Raw genomic sequence first — 13,000 nt, forward strand, 5'->3', positions numbered from 1 at the left:
AGGTGAAGAAAACTGGTCTTGTGGTGGTGAAAAACATGAAAATTGTTGATCTTCACTGTTCGAGTGAAGAGTTACATGCTGGGAAAATTGCTCTTATAAAACATGGGTCAAGGCTGAAAAACTGTGATCTTTATTTTTCCAGAAAACCATGTTCTGCTTGTTTGAAAATGATTGTAAATGGTAAGTGTAGATAAGGCTTTGTTGGGGATTACAAACATTTATCTGAGAACAGTCAGTGGAAACAAATTGTATAAGTACCACAGAGGTACTTCAGAAATATATATATATATATCTAAAGATAGTTTTATATACTATAAGAAGTCAGCTTGTATTCTGGTCTCAGCTCTGTCACTAACTAGTTAGATGATACTTCATGTAATAGTAGACTGAAATGAGCTGCTATCTTATATAATAAATACCTAATATGCAAATTGTCCCCTCGACCAGGAGTTCGACTGGGAATTTGACCAGGGGGTGGGGACGGCCCCTCCCTCCAGCCAATTGGGGGTGGGGCCAGCTGGCCAACTGCCTGCGGCCCATCCCCCCAGCTGGTTCCACCCCCAATCGGCCCCCACACCCTGATCAGGGGCGGGGCCGGCCCACCAACCACCTGCGGCCCCTCCCCCTGGCTGGCCTGGTCCCCCGTGGGCCCCCCTACCCTGATCGGGGGTGGGGCCTGCTGGCCAACCTCCCACGTCCCCTCACCCTGGTTGGCCCGGCCCGATTGGCCCCGATCAGGATGGGCCAGCTGGACCCTGTCTGTGCACTAACTTGTGCACCAGGCCTCTAGCCCTATATAATAAAAGCCAAATATGCTAAGTGTCAGACCGTTTGTTCAACTGTTCAACTGGTCGCTATGACATGCATTGACCATCAGGTGGTAGACACTCCAACCAGTAGGTTAGCTTGCTGCTGGGGTCCAGCCGATTGGGACTGGGCGAGACGGGCCAGACATGCCCTGGAGCCCTCCCGCGGTCCCGCCCCAGCTGGCCAACCTCCCGTGGTCCCTCCCTGGCCAGCTGGCCCTGATCGGGACTGGGCGAGATGGGCCGCACATGCCCTGGAGCCTGGTCCCTCCCCCGCCCCAACTATATACTGGTGGGGTCCCTCGGCCTGGCCTGCGCCCTCTTGCAATCTGGGACCCCTCGGGGGATGTCTGCAGGCCAGGCCAAGGGACCCCACCAGTGCATGAATCCATGTACCGGGCCTCTAGTAACAAATAAAACACTAAAATTTCAGTGGCTTAATATATTAGGCATTTATAACCCCTGTAGAGTAGTTTATCCATGGAGGATATGTTCCAAGATGCCCAGTGGATGCCTCAAACTACCATATTAAACTCTATATATGTTGTTTTTTTCCTATGCAGACATACCATTTCACCTAAAGGAAGCACTTTACCACTTCTCTTTAGCATAACTGAATTGCCAGCATCACTACTCTTGTGCTTTGGGGCCATTAATAGGTAAAAATAAGTTACTTGAACACAAGCACTGTGATAGATAACAATGATTCTGCCAATAGTAGATCTGATAACCTAGACGACTACTAAGTGACTAGTGGGCGGGTAACGTTCACAGAGTGGAGATACTGGACAAAGGGATGATTTATGTCTAGGATGAGATGGAGTGGGATGGAGAGATTTCATTACACTATTCAGAATGGCGCACAATTTAAAACTTGTGAATTGTTTATTTCTGGAATTTTCCATTTAATATTGGCAGACAGTGATTGACCGTGGATAACTGAAACCACAGAAAGCAAAATTGCAGATAAGGGGGCACTACGGTAATATCCCAATGCAGTTGTTGCTGAACAGCAGACACATTTCTCCGTGTGGTTGATTCATGGGCCTAGGTATCTCCTGTGGTATTGTTGCTGTCATTGCCAACGGCCCTGCATCCCTAGTCCTCTGCATCCAGACTGAGAAAGAAAATAGAGAAGGCATACCTGCTCTTAAAATTCCTGGCCTGGGCCCTAGCCAGTTTGGCTCAGTGGATAGAGTGTCAGCTTGCGGACTGGAGGGTCCTGGGTTCGATTCTGGTCCGGAGCACACCTCAGTTGTAGGCTCCATCCCTGGCCCTGTTCGGGGCATGTATGGAGGCAACCAGTTGATGTGTCCCTCTCACATTGATGTTTCTCTCTCTATCTCCCTCCTTCTCTTCCACTCTCTCTAAAAATCAATGGAAAAATATCCTCAGCTGAGGATTAACTAACAAACAAATCCTGGCTGGGAAGTCACATGCATCATTGCTGTTCATATTCATTGTGGGAACTGTAGTTCCTGACTGGGCAGCTGCTTCCCATTGACTACATTTTGGAAAGGATAAACACAAATTATTAATATACTAGAGGCCCGGAGCACAAAATTCGTGCCGCGGGGGGGAGGTGTCCCTCAGCCCAGCCTGCACCATCTCCAATCTGGGACTGCTGGCTCCTAACCACTCGCCTGCCTGCCTGATTGCCCCTAACCGCATCTGCCTGCCAGCCTGATTGCCCCCTAACTGCTCCCCTGCCAGCCTGATTGATGCCTGACTGCTCCCCTGCCGGCCTGATCGCCCCAACTGCCCTCTGCCACCGGCCTGATCTCCCACAACTACCCTCCCCTGCCACAACCTGTCTCCTCCGCCAGGACCCACCTCCTCCGCCCGAGCGGTGGAGACTCTGGAACTGGCCTCCTCGGTGCTCCGCGGAGCTGTGGGACCCCCAGGCCTCACCGTGCAGAGCGGCCGCCGGGCCCCGCCTCTACTGTGCATGTGGCCATCTTGTGCGGCATCGCGCGAGGGCGTGACACCACCTAGGCTTTTATTACGTAGGATAGCTTTCCATCTCTGTCACACAGGGCTACTCACTAGAACTCTTTGTAATCATGATTCTTTTTCGCCCCCAGGTAAGTTTCAGACCATTCTGCTATTTAAAACATATCTTCTTTTTAAAATAGGTTTTTGTTGATTTCAGAGAGAGGGAGAGGGAGAGAGATAGAAGCATCAATGATGTGAGAGTCATTGATAGTCTGCCTCCTGCACATCCCCTACCTGGAGAGCGAGCCTGCAACCCGGGCATGTGCCCTGACCAGGAATCAAACCTTGACCTCCTGGTTGATAGGTCAATGGTCAACCACTGAGCAACATCAGCCAGACCAAAAATATTACATCTTTTACATAGGTGCTGCTGTTAAAGGAGGAATTAGTGGCCAGATTTCCCAGACATGAGTGGGAGTGAGGCTCTTGGGGTATTGCTGAAGTAAGCATTTTCAGAAGCCCCCTGGGAGGATGGGATGTGGAGAAGGCTTTATTTGTATGAGGTTACATTTTTTAAGTTGCAGTGTCCCATTTCCCCAAGCCAGTTCTGAAAGAGGGGCAGCTGGGAGTTCAGCAAAGCAGAAGCAGGTCCAGTGTACAGAGCTTCCTTTCCATGTTGCCGTGGAGTATACTTTAGTATTTAGTCCATTAATCCATTGTGGGAGTCCCACTTGGCAGCCCCTGTAACAGAAGTCCCAAGAGGGCCTGGTGCGCGCGTGCGCGCGGGTGTGTGTGTGTGTGTGTGTGTGTGTGTGTGTGTGTGTAAAAGAGAGAGAGAGAGCATGCACGCCCGCACGAGCTCACATCTTTGTTTATAAATTTAAATATTTAGGTTTTGTGCACTTGCAGTGACCACGCCCATCCTGGCCACTAATTTGTTCCCAGGTATAACTGGCCAACAGGTAGGCATGTTTCCACGTAACTCAGACCTTACTGGAATTTACTGAGTGATGAGTGATAAAGGTGTCTTTTGTTATTCATTTCAACCACACCTGAGTTTCCATTCATGAAGTGATGTTTGGAAAACCCTTATGGATGGGTCTTGGTTGCCAGGGAACCAACCAAGTGATTAGAGGGTTGGAACTTTCAGCCCCACCTCCCAGACTTCTGTGAAGGAGAGAGACTGGAGTTTGAGTTCAATTACCAAAGGAAATGATCAAACATGCCTTTGTAAAGAAGCCTCCTTTGGAGAGCGTCTGGGGGGAAAGGCTGGTATAGTCCCCAATCCTTTTCCTCAAGGAGTTATTGGCGGCTAAAAATAACAATGGAGCACATCATCTAGCACCAAATGAATGAGATGGGCTGTAAGTAATAGGTTAGAGGAGAAATAGTGATCTCTTCAGGGTGGCATGTTATGAAAGGCTAGGGCTTAGGCTGTATCTTGTTGGGTTAAAGGTAGAGGAGGAGGAATATATCCTGGTCAGGGAGATAGCACATGTGGGGTCATCAGGCTGTGAAATGCAAGGTTCTAGGGGGTCAGTATTTCTTTTCTTTTTTAAAAAATTTATCTTTGTTGTTGAAAGTATTACAGATGTCCTCCTTTCTATTCCCTCATTGACCCCCATCCACCCCGCTCCCACCCCCTCCCCAGGCCTTCACTGCACTATTATCTGTGTCCATGGGGTGTGTGTGTGTGTGTGTGTGTGTGTATTTTCTTTGGTTAACTCTTCCTGCTCCCTTGTCCCCCTTCCCTCTGAGATTCAACAGTCTGTTGCATGCTTCAATGTCCCTGGATCTATTTTGTTTGTTTATTTTGTTCATTAGATTCCACATATGAGTGAGAGAGATCGTGTGGTACTTGTCTTTCTCTGACTGGCTTATTTCACTAGTTTTGTTTTTATTTACATCAAAGTCTTAAAAGTAATGATTAGTCCCTGGTGAAGGCAATGCCTTTGAGCTACAAGTGGTAGAGTCTCTTGGCCTGCAACAAGTGTTTTAAGCTGTAGGATATCTATGATAGTTTTTAGATTCTGTAGTCTTTACCCTGCAGTTACAGTAGAGAAGATAGGTAAGATGATGGTAGCAATTTTTCTTTTTTTCCCAATTAACTGGGCAGATTGGATATTTACTTTATCACTTCTGTTAATTGACCTGTAAATCCTATATAAGATAATGTGGAGCCAGCCACTGAAGATTTTTGAGCAGGAATAATATGATTGAAATTATTATTTATACTAGAGGCCCAGTGCATGAAATTCATGCACGAGGGTGAGGGGCCCTCAGCCCAGCCTGTACCCTCTCCAATCCAGGACCACTCGGGGGATGTCCGACTGCCGGTTTAGGCCCGATCCTGCGTCTAAACCGGCAGTCGGACATCCCTCTCACAATCCAGGACCGCTGGCTCCTAACTGCTCACCTGTTTGCCTGCCTGATTGCCCCTAACTGGCCCCCCTGCCAGCCTGGTCGCCCCTCACTGCCCCCCCTGCCAGCCTGGTCACCCCACACAGCCTGGTGTTGAGTCATTTGGTCAACCCCCACTAACCCCCCTGCCAGCCTGGTTGCCCCACGCAGCCTGGTACTCAGTCGTTTGGTCGTCCTTCCCTAACCTCCCTGCCAGACTTGTCACCACACTCAGCCTGCTTGGTTGTCCGTTTGGTTGTTTCAGATGTGACAGCCCCTGGCCATATATATATATATATTTGTTGTTGTTATTGAATTAGAGCATGATTAATAGACTGCTGCATTAGGCAGGGTATAAAGTAGGATTCAAAGTGACATTGATATAGAAAGGAAGACTGTGAAAGTGTTACTGGAGGAAGATGAGCCCTTGATTCTTGTTTTCGTGCTGAGTTCCAAGCATGTCAAACCGACCACAAGTTTGACATGTTTGCTGTAAGCACTCCTAATAGCCTCAGCGCCAAGAATTAGAAAAGTAGGGAAGTACGAGTTACTGACTACTGCTTGATGTCCTTAAGACATTTGAACCTGCCAAGAGAGAGAATGAAAGTGTGGAAAATCAGGAAGAACCTACAATAGAAATGCTTTTGTTAGTGTTAGACCAGGGGTGGGCAAACTTTTTGACTCGAGGGCCACAGTGGGTTCTTAAACTGGACCAGAGGGCCGGAACAAAAGCATGGATGGAGTGTTTGTGTGAACTAATATAAATTCAAAGTAAACATCATGACATAAAAGGGTACGGTCTTTTTTTTTTTTTTTTTTTTTTAGTTTTATTCATTTCAAACGGGCCGGATCCGGCCCGTGGGCCGTAGTTTGCCCACTGCTGTGTTAGACCCATCTATATATATATATATATATATCCTAGCTAATAAAAGAGAAACATGGTAATTGGCATACGACCGCTACACTTCCCATTGGCTAATCAGGGTGATATGCAAATTAACTGCCAGCCAAGATGGCGGCTGGCAGCCAGGCAGCTTGAAACTAACATGAGGCTTGCTTGCTTCAGTGATGGAGGAAACCAACGTTCCCCGCCTGCCTTGCCGGCCTCTGAGCCTGCAGTTTGAAATATTGTAACAAATATAGAAGCTAAACAAAACCCCAGAAACCTGCTTTCAGTGAGCAGGTTTGATACAGAGTTTCGATTATAGAACCTAAACAAACCAGATACCTACTTTCAGCAGCTGAGGCCTCAGAGCTGGAGCCAGAGCTAAAGCTGGTCCAGAATAAAAAAAAAGAAAAAGAAAAAAAGGAGCAGTTGGGAGCTTCAGACCCAGCCTGAAAACAGCCTTCAGCCCCTCACCCAGGCTGGCCAGGCACCCCAGTGGGGACCCCCACACTGATCCAGGACACCCTTCAGGGCAAACCAGCCAGCCCCCACCCATGCACCAGGCCTCTATTCTATATAGTAAAAGGGGAATATGCCTCCCAGCACCAGGATCAGCGGAGCCGCAAGGCCTCCTGGCACCGGGATCAGTGTGATAGGGGGCAGTGCCCAAACCCCCTGATCGCCCTGCGGTTCTGTGTGTGACAGGGGGCGGGGCCACAACCTCCCTATCCACCCTGCTCTGTTCCTGACAGGGGAAGGCGCCCCAACCCCCTGATCGGCCCTGCTCTGTGCCTGATAGGGGGAGCTCCCCAACCCCCTGATCACCCTGCAGCTCTGTGTGTGACGGGGTGGTGCCCCAACTCCCCTATCAGCCCTACTCTGTGAGTGACAGGGGGGAGCTCCTCAACCCCCTGATGGGCCCTGCTCTGTGCGTGACAGGAGGAAGCTCCCCAACCCCTTGATTGACCCTGCTCTGTGCGTGACAGCGGGGAGCTCCTCAACCCCCTGATTGACCCTGCTCTGTGCGTGACAGGGGGGAGCTCCCCAACCCCCTGATCGGCCCTGCTCTGTGCGTGATGGGGTGGCGCCGCAACCTCCCTATCGGCCCTGCCTTGAGTGTGACGGGGGCGCTTCCCCACCCCCCAATCGGCCCTAACCTGAGCATGACTGAGGGTGGCTACGCAACCTCCCAGTCCGCCCTGCTCTGTGCATGACGGGGCGGTGCCCCAACTCCCCAATTGGCCCTGCTCTGAGCCCGACCAGGGGCTGCACCTAGGGATTGGGCCTGCCCTCTGCCACCTGGGAGCAGGTCTAAAGCCAGCAGGTCGTTATCTCCTGAGGGGTCCCAGACTGCGAGAGGGCACAGGCCAGGCTGAGGGACTCCCCCTCCCCCCCGAGTGCACAAGTTTTTGTGCACCGGGCCTCTAGTATATATATATAAAAGGTTAATATGCTAAGTGTCCTTCCCACTGTCTGACCGGTCGCTATGACGCACACTGACCACCAGGGGGCAGACACTCAGCACAGGAGCTGCTGTGATGTGCACTTGCCATTTACAGAGACATGGCAGTGCAGACCTGGCACCCACAAAGCAACACTTGGCTTTCCCCAAGGGGGACACAGGCCCTGCCACCCCGGAGCAACAGGCCACCAAGTCGCAGCCAACGCTGCCGGGACCCCATGGCGCAAAATGCGGCCCACAGCCAGCCCAACCCGGAAACGGTGGCTATGGGCACCGGGTAATGACATCACGTAGCAATGCCCGGCTTCCTCTCCTAGCGACTAGGCTACAGTTTCTTCAGCCCAGGAACACGACTTGCTTTATAACCAGGTGCAAACATTTCACACTAACCAAATGTCTGAAGCGTTTTCCCATGCCTCATCTCATTTGATCCTCACAGAACTCCTGGAGTAGGTAGGTAGGAGACTCAGTGGAATCCTATTTCCTTTTCATTAGCCGTTAAATTATCATTAAACGGAATTTAGAAAGCTTAGAAACTTGACTCGACTGAAAAGAAGTAAGAAATGGTGGACCTTGAAAATGACTTTAGGTTTTCTCACTGTGCAGAATATAGTCAAACACTGCTACAGTTAAATGTTTTACCCTTTGTTCTCCCTGTGTGATCTACAATAATAATGTACTTGTTGATATTTACTGCTGTGTTGCTGACAATTACCTGAAAGAGAAGTTGGGGTGCTTCACTGGGCTGGAAAAAGTTTAGCTACGTCAGAAAGCAGGACTCATTAAGCAAGTTTATTCTATATATATAAATGGCTAAGTTGACTCACGCATGCACGATACATATAAAGCTCTCGCTGGGGCCAATCACGTGTGTTTTGATCTGTCAAAACTGTTGCCTAATAACAAACAAGGCAGTAGTAGTCATTGTACTCTTCATGGTCACATACTTGGGGGGGAAAAAAGGTTTCATGTAAGAATCTTTGGTGAAACAGTAAAAATTATTTTTATTAAATCCCAACCCTTGAGTACACATGTTTATAATATTCTGTGTGAGAAAATAGGAGATAAATATAAAGCACTTTTGCTGCAAACTTAAGTATGAAGGTTGCCTTATGGAAAACTACCTATGCAAATGTTTGAGTTATGAACTGAATTATCCACTTTTTTCATGGAACACTGTGATCTGACAAGCTATAAACACTTGGATATTTGACAGACATTATCTCAAAAATGAGTTAAGTGAACCTTCCACTTCCAGGAAAACAACTGATAGTATTTGTTGTCAATGATAAAATTTGAGCCTTCAAGTAAAAATTTTGAAAAACTTGGCATCATGATCTTATAGCTTCCCAGACTTAAAGACTCTTCTGGATGAGATTGGTGGTAATATTAATGAATAGAATAAGAATACAAAAAATTTATGATTTTTAGGGCCTATCCTTTCTTAAAATTTTATGTAGTGTCCAAGAAGAATATTGACAACTATCTGAAATAGCTGTTAAAATACTCCTTTTCCAACTACACATCTGTGTGAGGCTGGATACTTTTCATATACTTCAATAAAACAACCTATAGCAGCAGATTGAAAGCAGCAACACATTTGAGAATCCAGATGTCTTCTATTAAGCCAGATAATAAAGAGATATTAAAATTTAAAGCAGTGTAATTCTCCTATACTACTTTCTGTTGCAGTTTTGGAAAATAGTTATTTTTCATTAAACCATGTTATTCTATATAATAAAACCCTTATATGCAAATCGACTGAAAGGAGGAACTACAGGTTGCTATGATGTGCACTGAGGTCGCTATGATGTGCACTGACCACCAGGGGGCAGATGCTCAATGCAGGAGCTGCCCCGTGGTGGTCAGTGTGCTCCCACAGGGGGAGGCCGCTCAGCCAGAAGCTGGGCTCAAGGCTGGCGAGTGCAGTGGTGATGGTGGCAGCGGCAGCGATAAGGATGTCCAACTGCTGGACCGCAAGAGGGCACAGGCCAGGCTGAGGGACCCCCCCACCCCAGTGCACAAATGTTGTGCACTGGGCTGCTAGTTTATAATAATGTATCATAGGTTCTTTACTGTGTGTGTGGATTTTTTTTTAGTGAATTAATATTTTTACATTTTTGTTTTAATTTTTATTATAGTAAATATAAGTAGATACAATCTACACCTCATCGGGGTCCTCATTAATTTTAAAGAGTGTAATTGAGTCTGAGTCAACAAAATTGGAAAATTTCTGCAGTAGCATTTGCCACTGGTACGTGAATATTTGTTTAAAGATTGGTCATCCCCTCTTCTCCTTGAATCAGGTTTACTAGAAGCAACCAGGATGTTTAGATGAAAGATCGACCAGCACTGCTGGTTAGGAAATGGATTTTGAGAACTTCAAGAGAGAGTAGGTGAAATGCAGCCAGAGGAAACATTCTGATATTAGCTTTGAGGCTTTCAAAATTGCTTTATAGCCCAAATCACATAAGAGTTAGAAGTAACGGGGAGTAGATAGAAATGTGTGTTTATTCAACTAAGACTTTATTTGGTTCATCTATTACTTTGAATGCACAACACCCTGTGGGCCAACCGTCTAGCCACTTCTGGACACAGCCATAAAAAATGTCTCTCTTAGCTGCAATCACAGGAGATACTAGCAAAGCAGTCTTTGTTGTAAAACACTAACTGATGGACAATTCAGTGCTTACCTCTGCATAAGGCATCGTTCATTCTGAAATACAAATTAAAATACTTTTCCTATGTTTGTTATCCAGTTTTGTTTTTTCTTTTGTAAATTGTCTGTTCATATCTTTGGACTCTTTTGAGGCCTTGTTCTTATCAATTTATATTTGTATATGCTCTTAATAAATTAAAATCTTCTCTGTATATTAAAGATTACTAACCTTTCCTCTATCACATTGATTAAAAATGTTCCTTCTAAGTTGTTGTTCTGTCTTTAATTTTGTGGACTTAAAAAAGTGAATATTGCCCTAACTCGTTTGGCTCAGCGGATAGAGCGTTGGCCTGCGGACTGAAGTGTTCCAGGTTCGATTCCAGTCAAGGGCATGTACCTTGGTTGCGGGCACATCCCCAGTGGGAGGTGTGTAGGAGGCAGCTGATCGATGTTTCTCTCTCATTGATGTTTCTGACTCTATCCCTCTCCCTTCCTCTCTGTAAAAAATCAATAAAATATATATTTTTAAAAATGAATATTATTCCCTTCCCCCACTGCTGTCCTCAGATTATAAGTTCTTTGTGGAAATGTTGGATAACTGTATGATATTTTCTTATGAGGAAGACCCTACTCTGTTTAATCATTCCCCTATTCTATCTGTTTAGTTTTTTCTATGTCTTTACTGTTTTAAACAATGCTGCACTATATATGGTATCCATGCTTTTTTTTTTTTTAGTCTCCATTTAGAATATTTTCATATAATATCTTCCTAGAGGAAGAATTCAGAGTATAGGTACATTATTAATGCATGGTTGATTAGTTTATTTCAGATACAAAACTCTAGACACTGTTAGCTGTCGGCTATGGTGTTTCTAAAAGCAGCCATTTGATTACTTATAGGACTCTGGTATATATATAGTTCCAGCACTGGGCTTTGGGACCACACTTGGCAAGGCCAGTGATTCCAAAATACCTCCCCTGGGCTTTGTGAGGGGTTGGCCAACTTTTCTATAAAGGGTCAAGATAATAAATATTTTCGGCTTTGTGTGCCACATGATGTCTATACAGCTACTCAGCTCTCAACTCAGCTACTCCACTGTAGTGCAAAAGCAGCCAGAGATTGTGTCAGTGAATGGTTGGGTCTGTGTCCCAGTGAAAGTTTATTTATGGTCAATGAAATTTGAATTTCAGATAATTTTTATGTGTCACAAAATATTCTTGTTCTTTGTTTTTCCAATTATTTAAAACTATAAAATATGTTCTTAACTTGCAAGCCATACCAAAATAGGCAGTGGGCTGGATATGGCCTGTGAGCCATGGTTTGCCAAGAGGCTATGTCATTGGTGACTTGGTAACAGGCATTTATTATATTGGGATCTCTGGATCTACTGCAGTGATATGGTAAATTTACCAAGAAAGCCCTTACTTTCAGAATGTGTCTGATAACTACCTTTCATATTTTGTATTTCAGCTGGAGTTAACCGAATTTCATATTGGCCTGCTGATCCAGAAATAAGTTTGCTTTCTGAGACTTCTACTTCTGAAGATGCAAAGTTAGATGCCAAAGCAGTGGAAAGATTGAAATCAAACAGTAGGGCCCATGTGTGTGTCTTGCTTCAGCCTTTGGTGTGTTGTATGATGCAATTTGTAGAAGAAACCTCTTATAAATGTGACTTTATTCAAAAAATGGCAAAAACATTTCCAGATACTAACATTGACTTTTATTCCAAATGTAGACAAGAAAGAATAAAAGAATATGAATTGTTATTTTTTGTTTCAAATGAAGAACTACATAAGCAGATTCTGATGACTATAGGTTTGGAGAATCTATGTGAAAATCCATACTTTAGCAATCTAAGGCAAAACATGAAAGACCTTATTCTACTTTTGGCCACAGTAGCTTCCAGTGTTCCCATCTGTAAACATTACGGATTTTATTGTGACAAGACTGAACAGAGTAATGAAATTTACAATCAGAGTTTGCCACAAGAAATTGCAAGGCACTGCATGGTTCAGGCCAGGTTATTGGCCTATCGAACTGGTAAGTTATATGCTTAGTTCGTGAATTGGGGTTTATCAGTTGGTTGTATTTATCTCAGAAGTAAAGGTGTTCATCTCATCTATGGTAGAACTCATTTATTCTCAGATACTGAGTTTTGCTGGTCATATGTACAACATATAGAAATTAGTAAGACCCTTGAGTAGACAACTCTTCCTCAGAATGGCTTTAGGATTCCTTGTGGCCTTATAATTTGGTGCTACATGCCCTGATTATCTAGGCCCTTCTTTCTGCTTCTTGTTTTTATCATTTCACTGTTCATTGATCCCTCCACTAGAGATGGAACAAAAAGAGAGAGGGAACCAAGTCATTCATTTTTGTTAACTCTTCAATATTTTATATGTGTTCAATATTAATAAAAACTTTAAAAATCTTTACAATATATGAATTCAAAATAACTAACAGAATCAAAGTAAAAGAATATTGGCATATTTTTTCCAATTGCTAATTAGTATGTTGCAAGTAGAGAAATCAAACATTTTTACTTTTTTTAAGTTATGCATGGCCATATATGTGAAAACAAAAAATATTTCCTGGGGATTTTCTTTATTGTAATAAAAGATAGCATCTCTATTCCCAATTATAGAATACTGTTTTTACATCTCATCAGATGTAAAATATTTCAAAATAGAAGAATCATCACTTTTTAAAGTGCAACTTGGAAATAAGGAAAAAAATGCAGGCAGGAGGAGCAATAGAGTAAGATTTGATGAGTGGAATATAGTAAAACAAAATTTTAATTTATCTCAAGAAAGAAGGTAAACAGGAAGTCTTCAGAAAAGTTTCAGTTGTG

At 44.7% G+C, this 13,000-nt stretch overlaps 1 protein-coding gene across 1 annotated transcript in view; it reads left to right on the forward strand.

Annotated features, from left to right (window-relative positions):
* CDADC1 (cytidine and dCMP deaminase domain containing 1) overlaps window positions 1-13,000 on the forward strand; it is an 89,286-nt gene that overhangs the window by 35,038 nt on the left and 41,248 nt on the right. The window contains exons 5-6 of the mRNA XM_036298918.1: window positions 3-180; window positions 11,620-12,189. Of these exons, the coding sequence (XP_036154811.1) occupies window positions 3-180; window positions 11,620-12,189 (748 nt within the window). The remainder of the gene's footprint in view (window positions 1-2; window positions 181-11,619; window positions 12,190-13,000) is intronic.

The sequence above is a fragment of the Myotis myotis genome, unplaced genomic scaffold (genome assembly GCF_014108235.1).
Source record: "Myotis myotis isolate mMyoMyo1 unplaced genomic scaffold, mMyoMyo1.p scaffold_m19_p_3, whole genome shotgun sequence".
Lineage (NCBI taxonomy): Eukaryota > Metazoa > Chordata > Mammalia > Chiroptera > Vespertilionidae > Myotis > Myotis myotis.